This window comes from Protopterus annectens, chromosome 17.part0 (genome assembly GCF_019279795.1).
Source record: "Protopterus annectens isolate FY-2018-M chromosome 17.part0, PAN1.0, whole genome shotgun sequence".
NCBI lineage: Eukaryota > Metazoa > Chordata > Ceratodontiformes > Protopteridae > Protopterus > Protopterus annectens.
In genome coordinates, this window is record NC_056751.1 from 402404386 (window position 1) to 402424276 (window position 19891).

General features: G+C 47.8%; 1 protein-coding gene across 5 annotated transcripts in view; it reads right to left on the reverse strand.

Annotated features, from left to right (window-relative positions):
- The window catches only part of BTBD10 (BTB domain containing 10), a 1432231-nt gene that overhangs the window by 979734 nt on the left and 432606 nt on the right, over nucleotides 1–19891 (reverse strand). The window contains exon 2 of one of the 5 annotated variants that reach the window (XM_044059093.1): nucleotides 158–361. The exons of the other annotated variants lie outside the window; for them this stretch is intronic. Coding sequence (XP_043915028.1) covers nucleotides 158–222 — 65 coding nt within the window. The 5' untranslated portion in view covers nucleotides 223–361. The remainder of the gene's footprint in view (nucleotides 1–157; nucleotides 362–19891) is intronic. 5 annotated transcript variants of the gene reach the window in all.

The window sequence follows — 19891 nt, forward strand, 5'->3', positions numbered from 1 at the left end:
ATGAATTTGCATACCTGCTGTCACTTGCGTTTTACTCTAGCACACAGGACTGACAGGTCTTATGGTTGCAGTCTTGTTACATCTTGACTGATGTTTTTTTTTTTTTTTTTTGAAAAAGAACACAAAGCTTCTCTTTAAAACTGCTCTGTCAACTCACCTCCATGACTCTAGAGCCTTTTCCTGTTGTCTTTCAGCCATGCCTTTCTGGACTCTATAAAACATTTTAATATTTATCTGACATAGGATTTGCCCTCACATTCTGTTAGTATCCAGCAGGCACAGGGGAGTCTTGACTTCACTGAAGAGAACACCTGGATTGATGTGGCCAGAGTCTGAGATACTGATTTCATACAAGTGCCATCTGTAAGAAGGACAGAAAAAATGATTCACAGAAAATAAGTGAATCACAAACTGGGCTGTGTACAAGTACTAGAAAGAGTTTAAGCAAAATTCATGACAAACCGCTATATTTTACAATTCTCATCATAAGCCTTGCGGCATTCCCACAAGTATAGTGGCAAGGATACTTCTTGTACAAAAAGTCTCCTTTCTGGGAGCTGAGTTGTGCTGGGTCTTTGGTAGTATTATAGTTAAGGATGGGGCAGGGAATGGAACTAGAGTGAGAATATGGGTAAGGGGGAAGGTAATGAATATCCACATAGGGCTGCTCCCTGGCAGCAAAAGATCCTTGAGGTCCCAGAGGCTTTCCCTTGTGGTCTCCCTGCCACTTTTTCTTGTGTTGGTCCTTCACTCTTTCCTTTTGCTTGCCTAAGACAGTAAGGACCATTTTGGTTTTTTTTTTTTTGTTTTTTTTTGGGGGGGGGGGGGTAGTTCTCTGCGTACCTAACACAGGGCAGTAAAACATCTGCTTTCCACTTTCAAGTTTTTCTCCTTTTCTCCGATTTTCTTAAACATTTCATCACTGGGGTTCTCAAAGTGCAGCACCTTGTCCAGTGGTGGACTTGAAAGCTGCACTTCGACATCCCCTGGCAGGAGTTGTAACTTCAGCCAGGAATGTCTTACTATGACTTACCCCATATATACACTACCCTGGATGCTGCATCTACAACACAATTACATCTGACTGCTTTACTACCTGCCTAGTAGTCTGGGTAAGCGGTAGTAATTTTGCCCTAGGGCTCCCATCAGGCACCTCCTCAGTCTTCTCCTTGAGCTGAACTAGAAGAACAATTTTGTATCTGGTAGGCTGCTCAATTTATGATCCTGAAGACCACACTGGCTGCTATATATATTCCTCCCAAACTGATCTAGTACTTTACTTTTGGAGGAGTACAGGTGCAGGAACCAATCTGGACCCCTTACCTAGATCAATAGACATTACTGTTGGATCTGCCACATGGTTCTTCTACAAAAGAACTTGTGGGACTCTTGGATCCTATACAGTCTATCAGGTATTTCAGAAGCATAAGACCAACAGTCCAGTTCTTTAGAGGCTGCCAGAAAAGCACCTTCCAGAACCCCTAAACAAGAGGTATAACCACAAGTACAGGAGCATCCAGACCAAGTACATACTTTTTTGGGCATCTCACACCTTCCAGACATTCTATCTGAAGTACTCTCATTCTATAAGAAGCGTTTCTAAGTAACATTTCTTCGCTGGAAGACATACAGGGGAGAAGAAATTTGAGAAGAATATCAAACTCCTCTTCTATCACAGAAGTCATCCTCTACCTTTTCAGGAGAAGGCCCCTTCATTTTTTTTACAACACAATGCTCCAGAGACAGAGGGATCAGACCTTGGCTGCAGGTTCTATAAAGCCTGAGCCAAGGAGATCCACAGCTCTTGAATAGCTTGGAGTAGTGCAGGTATAATGACCTACTGGACATCTGAACACAAGACATCTGCAAGGAAAATGGGACAAATGATTAGAGCCCTTTTGGGTGGGAAGGCTGTCAACCTGTGGACAGAATTACAACTCACTGTTATCTAAATCATCCTTACCATAATAAGGGGTTGTCCATCCTTCCCTTCTGAAGTTATAAAACACGTTTTGGGCACTGATGTCTACAGCAGGACATCTGTTCAGAAGCCCAACCATGGTTGCTGGTTTGGTAGCATATATCCATTTTCCTTGGCAAATTGGCCTCCAAAGGGGTTTTGTCACAAGCCATCAGAATTTCAGCTGTATGGTTTCGGAGCTTCAAAAGTGTCTCACCAAAGTCTAGATCCTGGAGTTCAGAAAGGATGCTGAACATAAGTCACTCACATACCTTTCTGCCTTCTCCTTAGATTGCTTCTTCCTCAAGCAGACATCACAGATGGAAAACCAACTTAAGGGCACCATCACGGACTGGGTGCAGACTTAAGCATCTTCTTTCCAAGTAGTTTTACAAGGATCTCAGTCTCCTTCACGGGGTTTTAATGAATAATTTCCTGAAAGACTCCCCAGTCCACAAAAATGCTTGCATTTTCCTTAGGTCCAGAACAAAAGTATTATAAGTGTTTGTAGGGAATCTACCTACTACAAGAATATCTACCTTTCTTATTCCAAGACATGCCTTAGCACATAATCACACATCACACTAATGTTGTAAAAGATTGCCCAAAATAGCAAAACAATTACCGCAAAAGTAGTACAGCAAAAATCCCCAGTGAAGTACTTCTTTGTGTTAAGTTCCAGAGCAGAAGTGAGTCAAGAAAATTCTGAAATGACATAGGTGGAAATCAGTATTACACTGGTAACATCCTGATGGATGTCAGTCTGACATGCCTAGAGGTGAATGGAGAGACTATTCTCAAAATCAGGCTGGACATCAGACCTTCTACAGCTGAAGACCCAGGCATTAGTTTAGATTACTATTACAGTTTCTAAGAACATCTCGAGTAAAACACAGTTAAACCATGCAGTTAAGAGTAAGTGAGGATCTGGGTGACATTTGCTAGCCAAATGAGGGATACTACACCTTTGTATGGTCTTGGGTGAAGAGGCTTCTTTCCAGTGAACACCTCTTCATAGGCACCAAACCATTGCAAGTCACCTCTGTGAATCTTGGAATTTTTTCCAGGTTAAAGTAGTAGTCGGCCAACTCCACAACATCTCCCTTTTCCCCACTGCAGTGTGATCTCGACGTTGGTATATACAGTTAGGGGGATGGTGGGGAGAAGCCCCCCACTTGAGTTGGGTTGAATTAGTGCATTGTGTATTCTGTTGTGCTACGGAGCAATTGTTTCACTGACCTGGGAGAAATTCCGCAATTCGTGGAAGTGAATTCTGACAGTTTGGCGTCTATGAATAAGAAGTTATGTTCTTACCATAACGTTCCAAGTTAGTTGTCTTCTTCTCGCCTTCTTTCTTGCTGGATGGGTTCGGAGCCGATCCTTGGCTCCGACTCGGCCTATACTATAGCTCGAGAGCTATTTTTACCGGCTCGAGGCAGCCCTATAACCCACAATACCATGCGCTAACACCCCAGATCTCGTTTGGAAGCCAAGACATAGTATAAATATATTATTATAATCCTCATTTGCAAGTACGTACTCCCTGCTAGTAACACTAAAGATACGGTGAAACCGTAACATGTTGTATCTCAAGAAATGGAAGGACTCGGAGACCTCAAGTCTGTCCAGGCTAGGGGGCAGGAGGAAGGGATGCAAGAAAGAAGGCTAGAAGAAGACAACTAACATGGAATGTTATGGTAAGAACATAACTTCTTAATGTTAAGTTGTCATTCTCGCCTTCATTCTTGCTGGATGGGACAGCGTCCCTAGCACCTTAGTCCTGGGTGGCTGAATGGAACAGACTCCTGGAGTACAGTGGAACCAAAGTCAGCTCTATTTCTGGAGGCTATATCAAGTTTGTAATGGGCAATAAAGGTATGTTGGGAAGCCCATGTAGCTGCTGCACATATGGCATCTAATGGTAACCTTGCTTGAAAGGCCGTTGATGTTGATAGTGCACTGGTTGAATGAGCCTTAGGCCTAGACGGAAGTTGCCTGTGTCTCAACTCATAGACAAAGGTAATAATAGATGTCAACCATCTGGAAAGAGTAACCTTTGATACTGGAAGCCCTTTCTTTCCTGCAGCATAAGAGAGAAAGAGCTGGTCTGACTTTCTGAGTTGTTTTGTCCTGTCTAGATAATACCGTAGTTGGTGATGAACATCCAATGAATGTAATTTCTGTTCAGCCCTGTTGGAATAGTCTGGAAAGAAGACAGGCAAGTCAATGGAGTGGTTTAGATTTGCTTCAGAAGACACTTTCGGTAGGAAGGAAGGATTTGTTCTGAGAGTTACCCTGTCTTTGTGAAAGACCAAATAAGGGGGACGGACAGATAAGGCTTGAAGTTCCGATCCCCTTCTGGCAGATGTTATGGCTACTAAAAACAGAGTTTTCCAAGAAAGAAGCTTGAGGGAGCAAGAGGCTGCAGGTTCAAAGGGAGGCAGAATCAATGAGGTTAGAACCAAATTCAAATCCCATTGTGGGGACAGATCCTTAACTGGAGGTCTAAGCAAAAAGATGCCCTTGAGAAAGGCTTTACAGAGTTTGTGGGACATAATATTTGCTTCTGAGAGCCCCACATGAAAATTAGCAATGGCTGCTAATTGTACCCTGATAGTGGCTGACAATGACCCTGAATGAAAGAGTTCCGCCAGAAAGTCTAGAACTTTATGAATGGGTGCATGGAAAGGATCTAAGGACCTAGCTTGTGCCCAGAGCGAAAAACGCTTCCATTTACTTGCATATGTCTTTCTAGTATTGGACTTATGGGAAGCCAGAATGATATCACGGACATGAGGAGAAATAAGGGGAAGCCTGGCTATGGCTGGAAGTGGAGCAACCAAGCTGTGAGGTTGAGGGAATGAAGAGACTGATGCAGCTTGCCCGTGAGATGGGTCATCAGATCCGGAAGGGGTTCCAGATGCCAAGGCTGTTCCAGTAGGTAACTGTGCCGGAACGGAAACCATACTTGTCGAGGCCAAAACGGAGCAATGAGGATCATTTTGGATCTCAATGCGGTTGCTTTCTGAATTAATTGCGGGATCAATGGTAAGGGAGGAAAGGCATATAGAAGACCCCGGGGCCAATCGTGAACAACAGCGTCTCTGGGGGGATGGCCTGGTAGAGGAAAGAGTGTGAAGAAGTCGAGGCACTTGCTGTTTTGAGGAGTTGCGAAAAGATCGCAGCAAGGCTGGCCCCACTTCTGAAATATTCTGCTTGCTACCGCTTGATTTAGAGACCACTCGTGAGGCATAAGGATAGTTCTGTTCAATCTGTCCGCTATGACATTGGACTTCCCGGGGATGTGCGTTGCTATCAGAAACCGTTGAGAGGAAATCACCCATTGCCAAAGTCTGAGTGCTTCTCGACATAGGGGGTAGGACTTTGTTCCACCCTGCTTGTTTATGTACCACACCACAGACATATTGGCCGTTTGAATTGCTACAGTCCCTGTGGGAAGAGAGCTCTGAAGGGCTTGCAACGTTAAAAGCACCGCCCTCATCTCCAGGACATTTATGTGCAGGTGGCGTTCTAATTGTTGCCATGTGCCCGGGACCGTCCTACCCTGATAGTGCCCCCCCCACCCGATCAGGGAGGCATCCGTTGTCACCGTGGCAACTGGGGGGGGGGCAAAGGGTCTGCCCTGAAAAAGCTGAGGGGAAACCATCCACCAGGAGAGATGATTCTTGCATGATGGGGTTATCAAGATGTTGTGAGTCATTGAGAGCTGTTGAAAGGACCACTGAGAAAACAGCATCCACTGGAGGAGCCTCATGTGGAAGCGGGCTAATGGGAGTAGAAGAATCGCCGCTGCCATGAGGCCTAACGCTTTCAATACTAGCTTGACTTGAACTCTGTTGGACTGAAACAGGGACTGAACATTCCACCTTATGTCTGTCACTCTCTGAGGTGGTAATGTCGCAGACATTTCTGTGGTGTTTAATACGACGCCTATAAAGTTTATACATTGATAAGGCGACAAAGAGGATTTTGCAAAATTTACAGAAATACCTAGATTGTTGCAAAGTTGAATAGTGTAATCCCTGGCCATTATAAGATGCTGCTTGGTGGTAGCAGAAATGAGCCAGTCGTCTAGATATGGAAACACCTGGAATCCTTTTTGTCTCTGGTGAGCCATGACCACTGCCAAGCATTTGGTGAACACCCGGGGGGCTGTGGTGAGACCAAAGGGCAGGGTTCTGAATTGATAATGACTGGCTCCCAGCCGGAAGCGGAGAAATATCCTGGAGCGCCTGTGTATCTTTATATGATAGTACGCGTCCTGGAGGTCTAACGAGCACATCCAGTTGTCTCTGCCCAAAAAGGGTAGAATGGACTGCAGTGTTACCATCAGAAATGTTGTCTTTTGTACAGAGTTGTTCAATCTGCTGAGGTCCAAAATGGGTTTCCAGTCTTTTTTGGTACCAAAAAGAATCTGGAGTAGATTCCGGATCCTAGCTGATCTGCTGGGACTGCCTGGATGACTCTTTTTTTCTAACAGCTTTTTTATTTCTAGCTGTGCCTGACCCCTTTGTGCAGGTGGTACGTCTGGTAGGGGTCTTGGCGGTTGTACCGGAGGGGAAGTGAAGGGAAATTTGTAACCCTCGGATATGATCTTCTGTACCCATGTGTCTTGGGAGAGCGATTGCCAGGCTTCCGGGTACAGAGATAATCTTCCCCAGACTGCCTCCGAAGGTGGACAGTCGGGCAGCTTCTCAGGGATACTGAAAGGGTTGGTCAGGGAAAGATTCCCTGGAACCCTGGCTCTGTGGACCCCCTCTGCCCCTTGGGCGGCGTCTGTTATTGTTCCCCCCTCTGCCTCTGGGGGGAAATTCACCATGTGCGGCAGGCGCGACTCCCTGTGGTTTGCGGAACCACATCTTTCCACCCCTCTGTCCCTTAGGATAAGGTCTAGAAGGTGTGGAAAAATGGACTCCCACGGCAGAGAGAGTCTTACCATCTTGCTCGCATATGGTGAGGGTATTCTTCACCTGAGGTCCAAACAATTCTGAACCATCAAAGGGGGTGTTGGTGAAGGACGCCTTGAAGGGATCGGCAAAGTTACAGTCTCGCATCCAAGCGTGACGTCTCAACGCAACACCTGTGCCTGCGGCCCTACTCGCTCCATCGGCTGCGCAGGAGATAAGCCGCATGGAGGAGTTAACAATGGAGTTCAGGGTGGCCAGCTGGGAGTTCATCTTGTCCTGATACCCCGCAGCAGAAGGATCCTGTACAGTTTCACCCAGTTCTTTGAGCAAGTCTCTCCGAAGGCGGGCGAAATGACAAACAGTTCAGCGATCGCATAGTAAAGGTCGCTGAAGCAAATGTCCACTTGCCGTACCTGTCCATGTTCCTGGACTCTTTGTTAGGAGGATGAACAGGTACAGAAGGATCAGCCAATTCCTTCTTAGTGGCTGCTGCTACCACCATAGCATCACCTGAAACACCTTTGGTGAGAAAGGATTGAGGGCCTCCTAGGGGTAGGTTCCATTGAATCAGGAGCTGCCCACGCCTTCTTAGCCACTACCTCCATTAGTGGGTCAAAAGGGGGAGACATCCAGGAGGTGGAAGGGCGAGATCCAAAAGCATCAAGGTAAACCGACTCGTCCTGGGAGGGCTTGAGAGTGGACCAATTTCCCCTCTGTTTTAGGATCTCTAGGATGTCTGAAAAAGAGACATCCTCAGAGGGGGATCTCGGGGAACCCTCCGACTCATCCAAGTCGGTGTCCAACGTGACAGACTCGGGGGAGTCTATGTGCTTCCTCTCGCACTTTCTTTTCCTAGGGGGTTCCCCTGAAGCTTCAGGGGAGGCCTCGGAAGAGGAGGAGACACCCAAAGTGGGTACCCTACGCTTTGGATCTCTGCTGTCAGATGCAGGAGGATGACCAGAGACCGTAACAGGCACTGTAGAGGGAGGAGCTGCAGAACTTAACCTTGGAGTGGACACTGGGTCCAGCACGCTCATCACCTCAAAGGCTCCCCTATCAGGTACCAAGGGTAGTCCCGGCTCCAAAGAGACCCGAACCGCTCCCGGCACCGACAGAGAAGGCTCCGAGAATGATGTCGGGGCCGAACTAACCAGAGCCGAAGCTCCGAGAGGGAGAGCGGGGTCAGACAAGGGTCCGATGCCACTCGCCTCCTCGGAGCAGACAGTGGAGTCCCGGCGCCCGGACCTCTCCACGGATGGAACCAATGAAGAGGTCGGAGCCAACGACACCGGAGCTGAAGGTGGAAGGATCGGCTCCAACGTGGGCAAGGTTACGGTTCCGACAAACTCCGGCTCCGAACTCGAGAGGTGAATAGGAGGAGGAATCGATAGCGGTACCGAAGGAGCCACAGTCTGGTGAGACGGGCTTTGGAGCATTTGGGCTAGTGCCTGAGCCTACTGACCACCCTCTCAATGTCGTGGTTGGAATGCCTGGATGACCTAGATGAGTGAAGTCCTATGACTCCGCTCCGATAGGAGAAGGGATCTCGGAGCCGATCGGACGGATTCTAGTGAGGGGGATCTAGAGCGCTTGCGCGCTGGGGTCAGCTCCGATGCAGGTTTCGGAGCGGATACCACTTTGCCCGCCTCAGATCCGATTGGAACCGATGTCGGAGCCATCTCAATAACGCCAGCCTTCGACTCAGAAGCTGGAGCTGAGGGTTTGGCGGTTTTTGAAGACTTCCCTGAGCCAGACTTGGACGGCGAGTCATCGGGCTTTAATAAGCCCCTTAAAATGAGCTTATTACGACGCTCCTGCAGGACTCTTGAACTAAACCCGTGACAGACGGAACAAGAGTCCTGCAGGTGTAAAGGCCCTAAGCAGTAGACGCAAGAAGTGTGACCGTCTGTCAGAGACATTTTCTGACAGCACGAGTCACACTTCTTGAATCCCGAGACCTTATTGCCTTTGGACATAGTCCTAACAGCAGCAAACACAGTAATCACAGTCAGTCCACACACACACTCAACTTAAAACTAGAAAAAGTTAAGGCAACTGACTAAACCCACAAACAGACACTGTAAGGGGGTGGGGAAAACTAAGGTAAAGTCCGTAGGCCCAAAGATAAAAATTAACTAAAGAAGGGAAGAAGGGCTACAAAAGGGCTGTAATGAATAAAACCATCAGTAGGGACCTAATAAAGGGTATCTATCTGGAAAAACTACCTGAAAATTAGTTCTATATAAAAGAATTCTCTTTACTGACCTGAGCCGGTAAAAAAGGCAACCTCGCAGCAAAGTGGCAAACCAGATCTGGGGAGTTAGCGCATGGTATTGTGGGTTATAGGGCTGCCTTGAGCCGGTAAAAATAGCTCTCGAGCTATAGTATAGGCCGAGTCGGAGCCGAGGAATGGCTCCGAACCCATCCAGCAAGAATGAAGGCGAGAATGACAACTTAACATCAAGTGTTCAGTGGACATGTATTTCAATGAAATAATATACACCCCCTTGCTCTTATCTTATAATAAGGTGAAAGGGGGGGGGGGGTGTAAGGGAGACATGAAGACCACTGCACAATTAGTGTGTCAAAGGAAGTCAATGTGAATAGGTTTGGAAGAAAAAATCTACTGCACTTACACTTGGTCAGTGAAACAAAATGTTCACAGTAGGGCTTGGCAGAGCAGTGAAAAAAGGCATTCACCATAACTGACAAAGGAACCACTCTTGTGGCATCAGCTGAGCTTCTCCACTACAGAGATGACCCAGCCAGCAAAATGCATAGCTACTAGAAAGCGAAACTTTAACATGGACAGATTCCACAGCAGAACATACTCCTCTCCAAAGGGGCATAACAGAGCCCCCCCCCCCCATCTCACCCTAACCCCACCTGACGATATATCAAACCACTATTATGCTGTCAAGTGGATGGCTATCATGCCCTCAGGGAAGAAGTCTTGTAGGGCCTGCAACATTAGAAGAAGAGACATCTGTGGTGAGTTGCACTGGAGCTGGATGGAAAATGGACTTTCCTAAGAAACTGTCCAAATGAAGCCACCAGACTAGATGTCTGACAGACATAGGAAATACAGACAGAAAAGCATATGGGTCTGAAATTCTGTGGGGAAAAAATGGACTTTTCATGGTGCAATCTAGAAAGTACAGTTGAGTACACTTACCATAAATGTAGATGTTTAAGTGTATTCACTGTTGCAGTTATCACATTTGGGTTATCTGCCTGCAGGTAGCCCCTCAGCCAGCCTGAATACCAGAGTCTTCGGATTTCTGCATCGGATGCTGTCACTTCTTCCATAACGTAAGGTAGTCAGGGGTATAAAACATGCAGCCGACGCCATTACATCAGTTTTTCTTGCCTCTAGATGTCAGGTGCCCCCACAATAGGGTGCACTTATTTGGTATGGAACACCCCCAGTAAAAAGCAAATACACATGATATAATATATACCAAACAAGAAGAAAAGGTATAGCCAAGAGTAGTCAGGGGGCTGGAGGAAGGGTAACCAGGACTGCAACAGTGAATACACTCGAACATCTACATTTATGGTAAGTGTACACAACTGTACTATGTTCTTCGTGTTTCACTGTTGCAGTCATGACATTTGGGTTGTTTCCCAAAGCTAAGGAAGGGTGGAGGTAGTTAAAGAACATTAGGGCTAGCAATCATGCCCAGTAAGACTGCTGTGGCAAATCCAGCTCTGGATTTAGAAAAGATAGGCAGGTGGTAATGCTTGTGAAAGTATGTACAGGGCTCCAGGTAGCACCTAACAGGATGTCCCTGGTAGGGACTCCTCTGAGAAATGCTGCAGAGGTAGAGGATGCAGCCCTGGTGGAATGTGATCTTATCCCCTGTGGAGGAGGTTTTCCATGGTGCTTGTAGCAGAAATAGATGCAATGGGCTATCCATTTGGAAATGGTTTGCTTTGAAATGGCCTTACCCTCTGCCCCTGCAGTGAAGCTAACTAGCAGCTGGTCAAATTTTCTGAGAGGCTTAGCTCTGTCCAAATATAATCTAAGCTGTCTGTGCACATCCAGAGAATGCAGTATCCTTTCCCCCTTATTTTGAGGATTAGGGAAAAAGGTAGGTAAGTGAATGGACTGGTTTAGAGCCACACTAGACACCACCTTGGGCATAAAGGATGGATTATTCTTGAGGGAAACCCTGTCCGCATGGAAGATAATGAAGGGTTTTCACTGCCATGAGGGCCTGCAGTTCAGACACTCTTCTTGCTGAAGTGTTGGCTAGAAGTAAGGCTGTTTTCCAAGAAAGGAATTTCAACTCTGCTGTAGCAGCTGGTTCAAAGGGGGGAAGAGTGAGTTTTTCCAATACAAAGTTAAGATCCCAGGCTGGAGGGGGAGCTCTCCTGGGGGTCTTAAATTTTTGGCCCCTCTAAGGAATTGTTTTAGCAGGGGATGAGAGAAGAGGGGTGATTCAGTATTATAATGTGCTGAAATGACAGAGGCATCCCTTGTGGAGCATTTCTGTCAAATAATCTAGAATATGAGGTAAGCTTGGCACTGCTGTGGCCATCCCCTGAGCCTGGCTCCAGGAACAGAATCTTTTCCACTTTTCAGAATAGGATTTTCTAGTACTAGGTCTCCTTGCCTCAAGAATGACATCTAGCACCTGCTTACTGAGGGTTGCTAGAGGTGAGCTCAGGGAATTAGCCAGGCTGCAAGGTTCAGGGTATGAAGCGGAGGGTGCAGAATCTGGCCCGCCTCCTGGGACAGCAGGGAAGGGGTGTGAGGCAGGTGCCATGGTTGCAGCAGTGTCAGACTGCGCAAAAGGGGGGTACCAGTGCGGGCGTGGCCAGTCTCTGGCAATCAGTATTGTCCTTGGCTTGTCCTGTTTGATTTTTAGAGGAGAAGCAGAGGGGGAAAGGCATAAATTGAGAGGCTTTCCCAGGTAAAGGACAGGGCATCCACTTTCCAAGCTTGACTGTGGGGAGTTCTGGTGCAGAACAGAATTTGTTCAATTGGTAGTTCTGAGGGGAGGCAAACAGGTCTACCTCTGGTGTCCCCCATTTGTTCCTCAAGAGCTTGAATATTTTGGGTTCCAGTTTCCATTCGTGTGGGTCCATGAGATTTCTGCTTAAGTTGTCTGCCAGTGAATTTAGGTTGCTTGGCAGGAATTGAGCTTGTAGGTTTACTTGGTAGCTCAAGGCTGTGTTCCACAGAGCCATGGCTAGTCTGCAGAGTGGGTAGGAACGGGTTCCCACCTGCTTGTTTATGTACCACATAACTGTGGTGTTGTCTGTCTTTACCAATAGTTGTCCTGGAAGAATAAAGGTCTTTGAAGGCTGTCAGAGCATTCTGTACCGCTAACATTTCTTTTTGAATGATATGCAGGTGCATCTGTTTTGGGTTCCATTTGCCCTGAATGCACTGCCCTGCCATGTGCACCCCCCCCCATTCATAGTCTGATGCGTCTGTTGTTAGGGTTTGGGCGGCAGGGGACAGAGTGAAAGGGAGACCCTTGTTGTCGCAGCAGGCCTCTGCCCACCAAAGGAACTCTGTCCTTAGACAAGGAATGATAGGAATGAGAAGTTATGTACCTACCATAACGTTCCATGTTAGTTGTCTTCTTCTCGCCTTCTTTCTTGCTGGATGGGTTCGGAGCCGATCCTCGGCTCCGACTCAGCCAATACTAAAGCTCGAGAGCTAATTCCACCGGCTCGAGGCTCCCCTATATCCCACAATGCTAGGCGGTAACTACTCAGATTTCGTTTGATAGCTAAAACCAAGCAGTTCTAGTCTCCATAGTATGGAGAAGAGAGAAAAAAAACCCACCTCTATATAAAACCTGTATGTAAGCTACCACAAACATAAAAGGGAGAATAGAGGTGGTAGAACATGTGGGAAGGAAATTCCCAATGGAAGATCCCAAAAATTCCTATCGGTCTGTCCAGGCTAGGGGGAAGGAGGGTGGGACGCAAGAAAGAAGGCGAGAAGAAGACAACTAACATGGAACGTTATGGTAGGTACATAACTTCTCAATGTTAAGTTGTCAATCTCGCCTTCATTCTTGCTGGATGGGACCGCGTCCCTAGCACCTTACCCCGGGTGGCTTATCAGAACAGACTCTTGAGAACAGTGGAACCAAAGTTGGCACGGTTTCTGGAGGCCATATCCAATTTGTAATGTGAGATAAAGGTATGAGGAGAAGCCCATGTGGCTGCTGCACAAATGGAATCTATTGGTAGCCTGTCCTGAAAAGCTACAGATGTAGCTAATGCCCTAGTTGAATGAGCTCTAGGGTCTTGAAGGCAGTTTTTGATGTCTGATTTCATAGATGAAGGTAATTATAGAGGTAAGCCATCTTGAAAGGGACACTTTAGTCACTGGAAGGCCCAATTTCCCTTCCGCATAAGACAGGAAGAGCTGGTCAGATTTCCTGAACTGTTTAGTCCTGTCTAAATAATATCGAAGTTGGCGATGAACATCTAGAAAATGTAACTTTTGTTCCGACCTGTTGGAATAATCAGGGAAGAAGACGGGGAGATCAATTGTCTGGTTTAGGTTTGCCTCAGAGGAAACCTTAGGCAAGAAGGACGGATTAGTCCGGAGGGACACCCTGTCTTTATGGAAAACTAAGTAAGGAGGACGACTGCAAAGAGCATGAAGTTCAGATACCCTTCTAGCTGATGTTATGGCTACTAGAAAAAGTTTTCTCCATGAGAGCAACTTCAGAGGGCATGGAGCCGCAGGTTCGAAGGGGGGGGGGGGGATCAAGGATGCTAGGACCAAATTCAAGTCCCAATGAGGTGGGGGATCTTTGATTGGGGGCTTGAGCAAAAAGACACCTCTTAGAAAGGCTTTGCAGAGTTTATGGGACATGATACTGGAGTCCGAGACACCTACATGAAAGTTAGATATAGCAGCTAGTTGTACTCTAATGGTAGATGAGGAAGAGCCTAAATGAAAGAGCTCTGCTAGGAAGTCTAGGATAGACTGGATAGGTGCAGTGAAGGGGTCTATATTTTTTGATGCTGCCCAGAAGGAAAAACGCTTCCACTTACTATTGTAAATCCTTCTGGTAGAAGACTTGTGAGAGGCTATCAGGATGTTACGGACCGAATGAGAGATTAAGGGAAGCCTGGCTAGGGTAGGAATCGCAGAAACCATGCTGTGAAGTTGAGAGATTGTAGGGACTGGTGCAGCTGGCCCGACTGGTGGGTCAAAAGATCTGGCACTGGGTCCAGATGCCAAGGCTGCTCCAAGAGGTAATGATGGAGGAACGGAAACCATATCTGTCGAGGCCAGTAAGGGGCAATGAGGATCATGGTGACTCTCGAGGCGATAGCTTTCTGAATTAATTGAGAGATCAGTGGAAAGAGGGGGAAGCATACAGAAGTCCCCGGGGCCAATCGTGGACTAGAGCGTCTCTGGTGGGTTGGCCTGGTAAAGGGAAGAGGGTGAAGAAGTCGTAACACTTTCTGTTTTGGGGAGTAGCAAAAAGATCGCAGCAAGGCCGGCCCCATCTTCGAAAGATTTCTTCCAGCACTGATTTTTTTTTAGAGACCACTCGTGAGGCATGAGAATAGCCCTGCTCAACTTGTCCGCAATCACGTTGGACTTCCCGAGAATGTGCGTTGCTATCAGAAAACGCTGAGAAGAAATCGCCCACTGCCAAAGTCTGAGTGCCTCTCGACATAAGGGGTAGGACTTGGTTCCACCCTGTTTGTTGATGTACCACACTACGGACATGTTGTCCGTCTGAATTACCATAGTCCCTGTGGGAAGAGAGTCCTGAAGGGCTTGCAACGCTAAAAGCACTGCTCTCATCTCTAAAACATTTATGTGCAAGTGGCACTCGAAAGATTGCCACGTGCCCTGGACTGTCCTGCCCTGATAACCCCCCCCCACCCGATCAGGGAGGCGTCTGTCGTCACCGTGGCGATTGGGGGGGGATGAAGGGTCTGCCCTGGAGAACTTGAGGTGATGTGATCCACCAAGACAGGTGACTCTTGCATGATTACGTTAGCAGGATGATGTGAGACATCGGGAGATGTTGAAAGGACCATTGAGAAAACAGCATCCACTGGAGGATCCGCGTGTGAAAACGAGCTAAGGGGAGGAGTGTAATTAGTAGCTGCCATGAGTCCTAATACCTTCAAGACTACCCTGGCTTTGATGTTGTTGCATTGAAGTAGAAGGTAAACTTGTTTGCAGATATCTGATACTCTCTGCTCTGTTAGTCTGGCGGAAAGATGAACTGTGTCTAAGGTGGTGCCTATAAAGGTAATAGATTGACAAGGCGACAAGGCAGATTTTTCGAAATTTATTGAAATGCCTAGAGCTTGGCAAGTTTGGATGGTGAAGTCTCTGGATAGAAGTTGTTGACGCCTGGTGGTGGCGGTAAGGAGCCAGTCGTCCAAATATGGAAACACCTGGAATCCTTGATGTCTCAAGTGAGCCGCGACCACTGCCATACATTTGGTGAACACTCGGGGGGCTGTAGTGAGACCAAAGGGCAGGGCTCTGAACTGGTAGTGACTGGCTCCCAGCCTGCAGCGGAGAAACCTCCTGGAGCGTCTGTGTATTTTGATATGGTAGTACGCATCCTGAAGGTCTATCAAGCACATCCAATTGTCCTGACCCAAGAAGGGTAGAATGGACTGTAGCGTGACCATCCAAGACACATACTTGACATACTTGTTTAGCTTGCTGTGATCCAGTATTGGTCTCCAGTCCCCTGTTGTTTTTGGTACCAAAAAGAATTTGGAGTAGATTCCGGATCCTAGCTGGTCTGCTGGGACTGGTTGGATAGCTCTTTTTGACAGCAGCTTTGATATTTCTGACGCTGCTTCTTCCCTTAGACTGGGTGGAACGTCTGGAAGGGATCCTTTGGGTTGGGATGGGATGTGAATAAAGGGGATTTTGTAACCCTCGGATATGATAGACAGTACCCAATTTGTCTTGAGTGAGGGAAAGCCAGGCTTTTGGGTACAGTGATAATCTTCCCCCAACTGCCTCCGAAGGTGGACAGCCGGGCAGCTCCTCAGGGATGCTGAAAGGGTTTATCAGAGAAAGTCTCTCTGCTACCCTGGTTTTGCGGACCACCTCTGCCCCTAGGGCGGCGTCTATTGTTGTTCCCCACCCCCTGCCTCTAGAGGGGAATCGACTTTGTGCGTCAGATGAGACTCCTTGTGGTTTGCGGAACTACACCCCCCCCCCTCTGACCTTTGGGATAAGGTCTGGAAGGGGAAGAAAAACAGACTCCCACGGCAGAGAGAGTCTTACCTTCCTGCTCACACCTAGTCAATGTATCCTTCACCTGAGGTCCAAACAACGTTGAGCCATCAAAGGGGGAATTGGTGAAGGACGCCTTGAAAGGGAAAGCAAAATTGCAAAGCCGCATCCAGGCGTGGCGTCGTAAAGCTACACCTGTGCCTGCGGCCCTACTCGCCCCATCAGCCGAATATGAGATAAGCCGCATGGAGGAGTTGACAATCGAATTCAGGGTTGCCAACTGGGAGTTCATTTTGTCTTGGAACCCCTCAGCTATTGGATCCTGCATAGCCTCACCCATATCCTTGAGTAAATCCCTCTGGAGACGGGTGAAGTGGCACAAGTAGTTTAGCGACCGCATGGCAAAGGTCGCTGAGGAAAACATCTGCTTACCGTACCTGTCCATGGTCCTAGACTCCTTATTAGGAGGATGGACAGGTACCGAAGGATCAGCTAATTCCTTCTTAGAGGCTGCGGCCACCACCATGGCATCAACAGAGACACCTTTGGATAAGAACTGTTTCTCTTTTGGGGCAGTAATAAATTTTGACGGCCTCCTTGGGGCAGGTTCCACCAAATCAGGGGCCGTCCAAGCCTTCCTTGCCACCACTTCCATGAGGGGGTCAAAGGGAGGAGACACCCAGGAGGTGGAAGGGCGAGAGCCAAATGTCTCAAGGTAGACAGACTCGTCCTCTGAAGGGTTAAGGGCGGGCCAGTTCCCCCTCTGTTTAAGGATTTCAAGGATGTCAGCAAAAGAGACATCCTCAGAGGGGGGCCGAGGGGAACCTTCAGATTCCTCCAAGTCGGTGTCAGAGGTGATAGACTCAGGGGAGTCAATGTGCTTCCTCTTGCACTGTCTCTTCCGAGGGGGTTCTCCTACCGGATCAGGAGAAGCCTCGGAAGAAGAGGATATTCCCAATGGGGAAACCTGAGGAGCTGGCTCTCTACGGTCTGTTACGAGGGGGTGGATAGAAACCACCGCAGGCACTGAAGAGGGAGGAGCTGACGGAGCAGACTGTGGGTAGACATGGGGTCTAGCACGCTCCGCATGACCTCGAAGGCACCCCAATCAGCCAAGACCGAAGGTCCCCGCTCTGAGGATACAAGGACCTCCCCCCGGCACCGACAGGGATGGCTCCGAGGCCGATGTCTGAGCCGAACTCACCAGCGCCAACGCTCCGAGAGGGAGAACGGGGTCGGACAAGGGTCCGATGCCACTCACCCCCTCGGAGCCAATGAGGGAAGCTCGGCACCGAGATCCCTCCAAGGAGGAAATCAGAGCAGACGATGGAGCCGAAAAGGTAGGTATCGGCTCCGACGCACCGACAGCCACGGCTCCGACGAGCCCCGGCTCCGAACTCAGAAGAGTCGGAGGAGGAATAGAAGCAGGGATGGGAACAGCCACTGACTGTTGAGTAGGGCTATGCAGCATTTGGGCCAGTGCCTCAGACTTGAGAAGTCTACTCACCACCCTTTGTAAGTCATGGTCAGACAGCCTGGAGGACAGAGAGGAATGGGACCTATGGCTCCGCTCCAACAGAAGAGGGGATCCCGGAGCCGAGTGGATGGAGCCAATGGAAGGGGACCTCGACCTCTTCTTTGAAGGTGGCTCCGATAAGGCTATCCGAGCCGACAGTCTTAGCAACCGTAATGGTTTGAGACTTCGAAACATCGACTCCAGCCGGAACCGATGTCGAAGCAGCCTTGATGCTCTCAGCAGACGGCTCTGAAGCTGGAGCCAATGACCTGGAAGTCTTTGAAGGCTTCCCTGACGCCGACTGGGTCGAGGGGCCTTTAAGCTTTAACAAGCCTCGAAGAATAAGTTTATTTTTGCGTTCCTGCAGGACTCTAGGGCTGAATGCATGGCAAACAGCACAGGAGTCCTGCAGGTGCAAAGGTCCCAGGCAATAGACACAAGAAGTGTGACAGTCTGTCAAAGACATTTTCTGACAGCACAAATCACACTTCTTGAAGCCTGAGACCTTGGAGTCTTTAGACATCCTAAAAGAGACTGTATATCAAAGGACACAGACACAACACACAGACACACCCTTTAACCAAAGGAAAAAATCCAGTCACACTAAAATGACAGGAGAAAAAGGGGAGTGGGCCAAAGGCCTAGAAGTTAAAAGGGAATAAAAAGGGAATAAAAAACAAGGGAGACCCGATTTAAACTAAAGAGATACTCTGTATTAAAAACTAAACTAAATAGAAAGGATAGGGGTAGAAAATTGAAGTTTTTGACTAGAAAAACTCACTAACCTGCCAGAGCCGGTAGAAGAAAGCACTTCGCAGCTAAGCGGCAAACGAGATCTGGGTAGTTACTGCCTAGCATTGTGGGATATAGGGGGAGCCTCGAGCCGGTGGAATTAGCTCTCGAGCTTTAGTAATGGCCGAGTCGGAGCCAAGGATCGGCTCCGAACCCATCCAGCAAGAATGAAGGTGAGATTGACAACTTAACATTCATTATTTCCAGGTCCTGAGAATGTTGATACCACTGAAGTTTCCTCATATGCAGTCTTGCATATGGAATTAACAGAATGCAAGAAGCCATGAACCCCACGGCTTGCAGAATTTTCCTTGCATATAGCTGGGTTTTTGTGTCCAGTAGTTTGAAGTAGGTTGTCAAATAAACTTGTTTCTCCGGAGTGAGGAATGCCATCTGGGACGTTGTGTTCAAGCTTGCTCCCAGGAATACAATCTGTTGGCAGGGTACTAGGTGTGATTTCTTCTCGTTGATGGTGAACCCCAGTGCAATGAGGTTAGAAGTATCTTTTGGCCTGCTTGTGGTGAGGAAGCTTCCCCAGACCCTTTTCAGTGTACAAGCCTGCAACACACTTGGTCTACCTGCATCATCGCAGCTTGGGTTCCTCCCCCACCCCCAGAAACTGCAACATTGCCAGATAAAACCACTGCTACGGTCCGGTTTCTCCCTACAGTTATTGCAAGTCAAGAATAACACTTTTTAATAAGGATACCTACCAGACAAGTCTGCATAGCACATTTGGTCTACCTGCATCATCGCAGCTCAGGTCCCCCCCCCCCAGCAACTGCAACATTGCCAGGTAGACTGGATATTTACAGTTCTTGTTATTAGCAGATGTGGTCCTTAACAGTTATGTTTTAAATATTGTGACTAGTTATTTACATTTCCTTTTACAGCACATTTGTTAATTTTACTAGTTATTTTTAAACATTGTTTTGGCCGGCGTGCACACCTGCAAACATCCCCCACCCCCACCCCCACCCCAGGCAACTATAGCTTTGTCTATTGTCACTGGGTGGCATAACTTAACAATATACTTGCTGTATCTTGTCTCAAATAGATCTGCCTCCACACTGAATACTTGTAAAGTAAGGCAAGTACCATTTACTTGGTGTATTTTGTCCCCCAGATAGATTTACCTTCCTTTGTATTAGTTGCACACCAAGGCCATAAAGTAGTGTTTCTGCAACTAACTGCTTACACTCCTAATTTCCTGCTTCTACCTCTTCCTTGCTTACACTTACATTACAGCTCCAAGGCTTCCACTTCTTGTGCTGATTGCTTTTCTTTGCAGTCTTCTGTGAGTGAGTGGGCCAGATCTCTACCTGCTTTTTCTGGTTATACCTTCCCCCGTTTTGTATCTCCCTGCTCCCCCATGCACATTAACTAGTCTACATTCGTGGGTCTCCTTGAGCGGCGCCATTTTGAAAGTTATCTTTTGGCATGCTTGTGTTGAGGACGCTTCCCCAGACCCTTTTCAGTGTGCACACCTG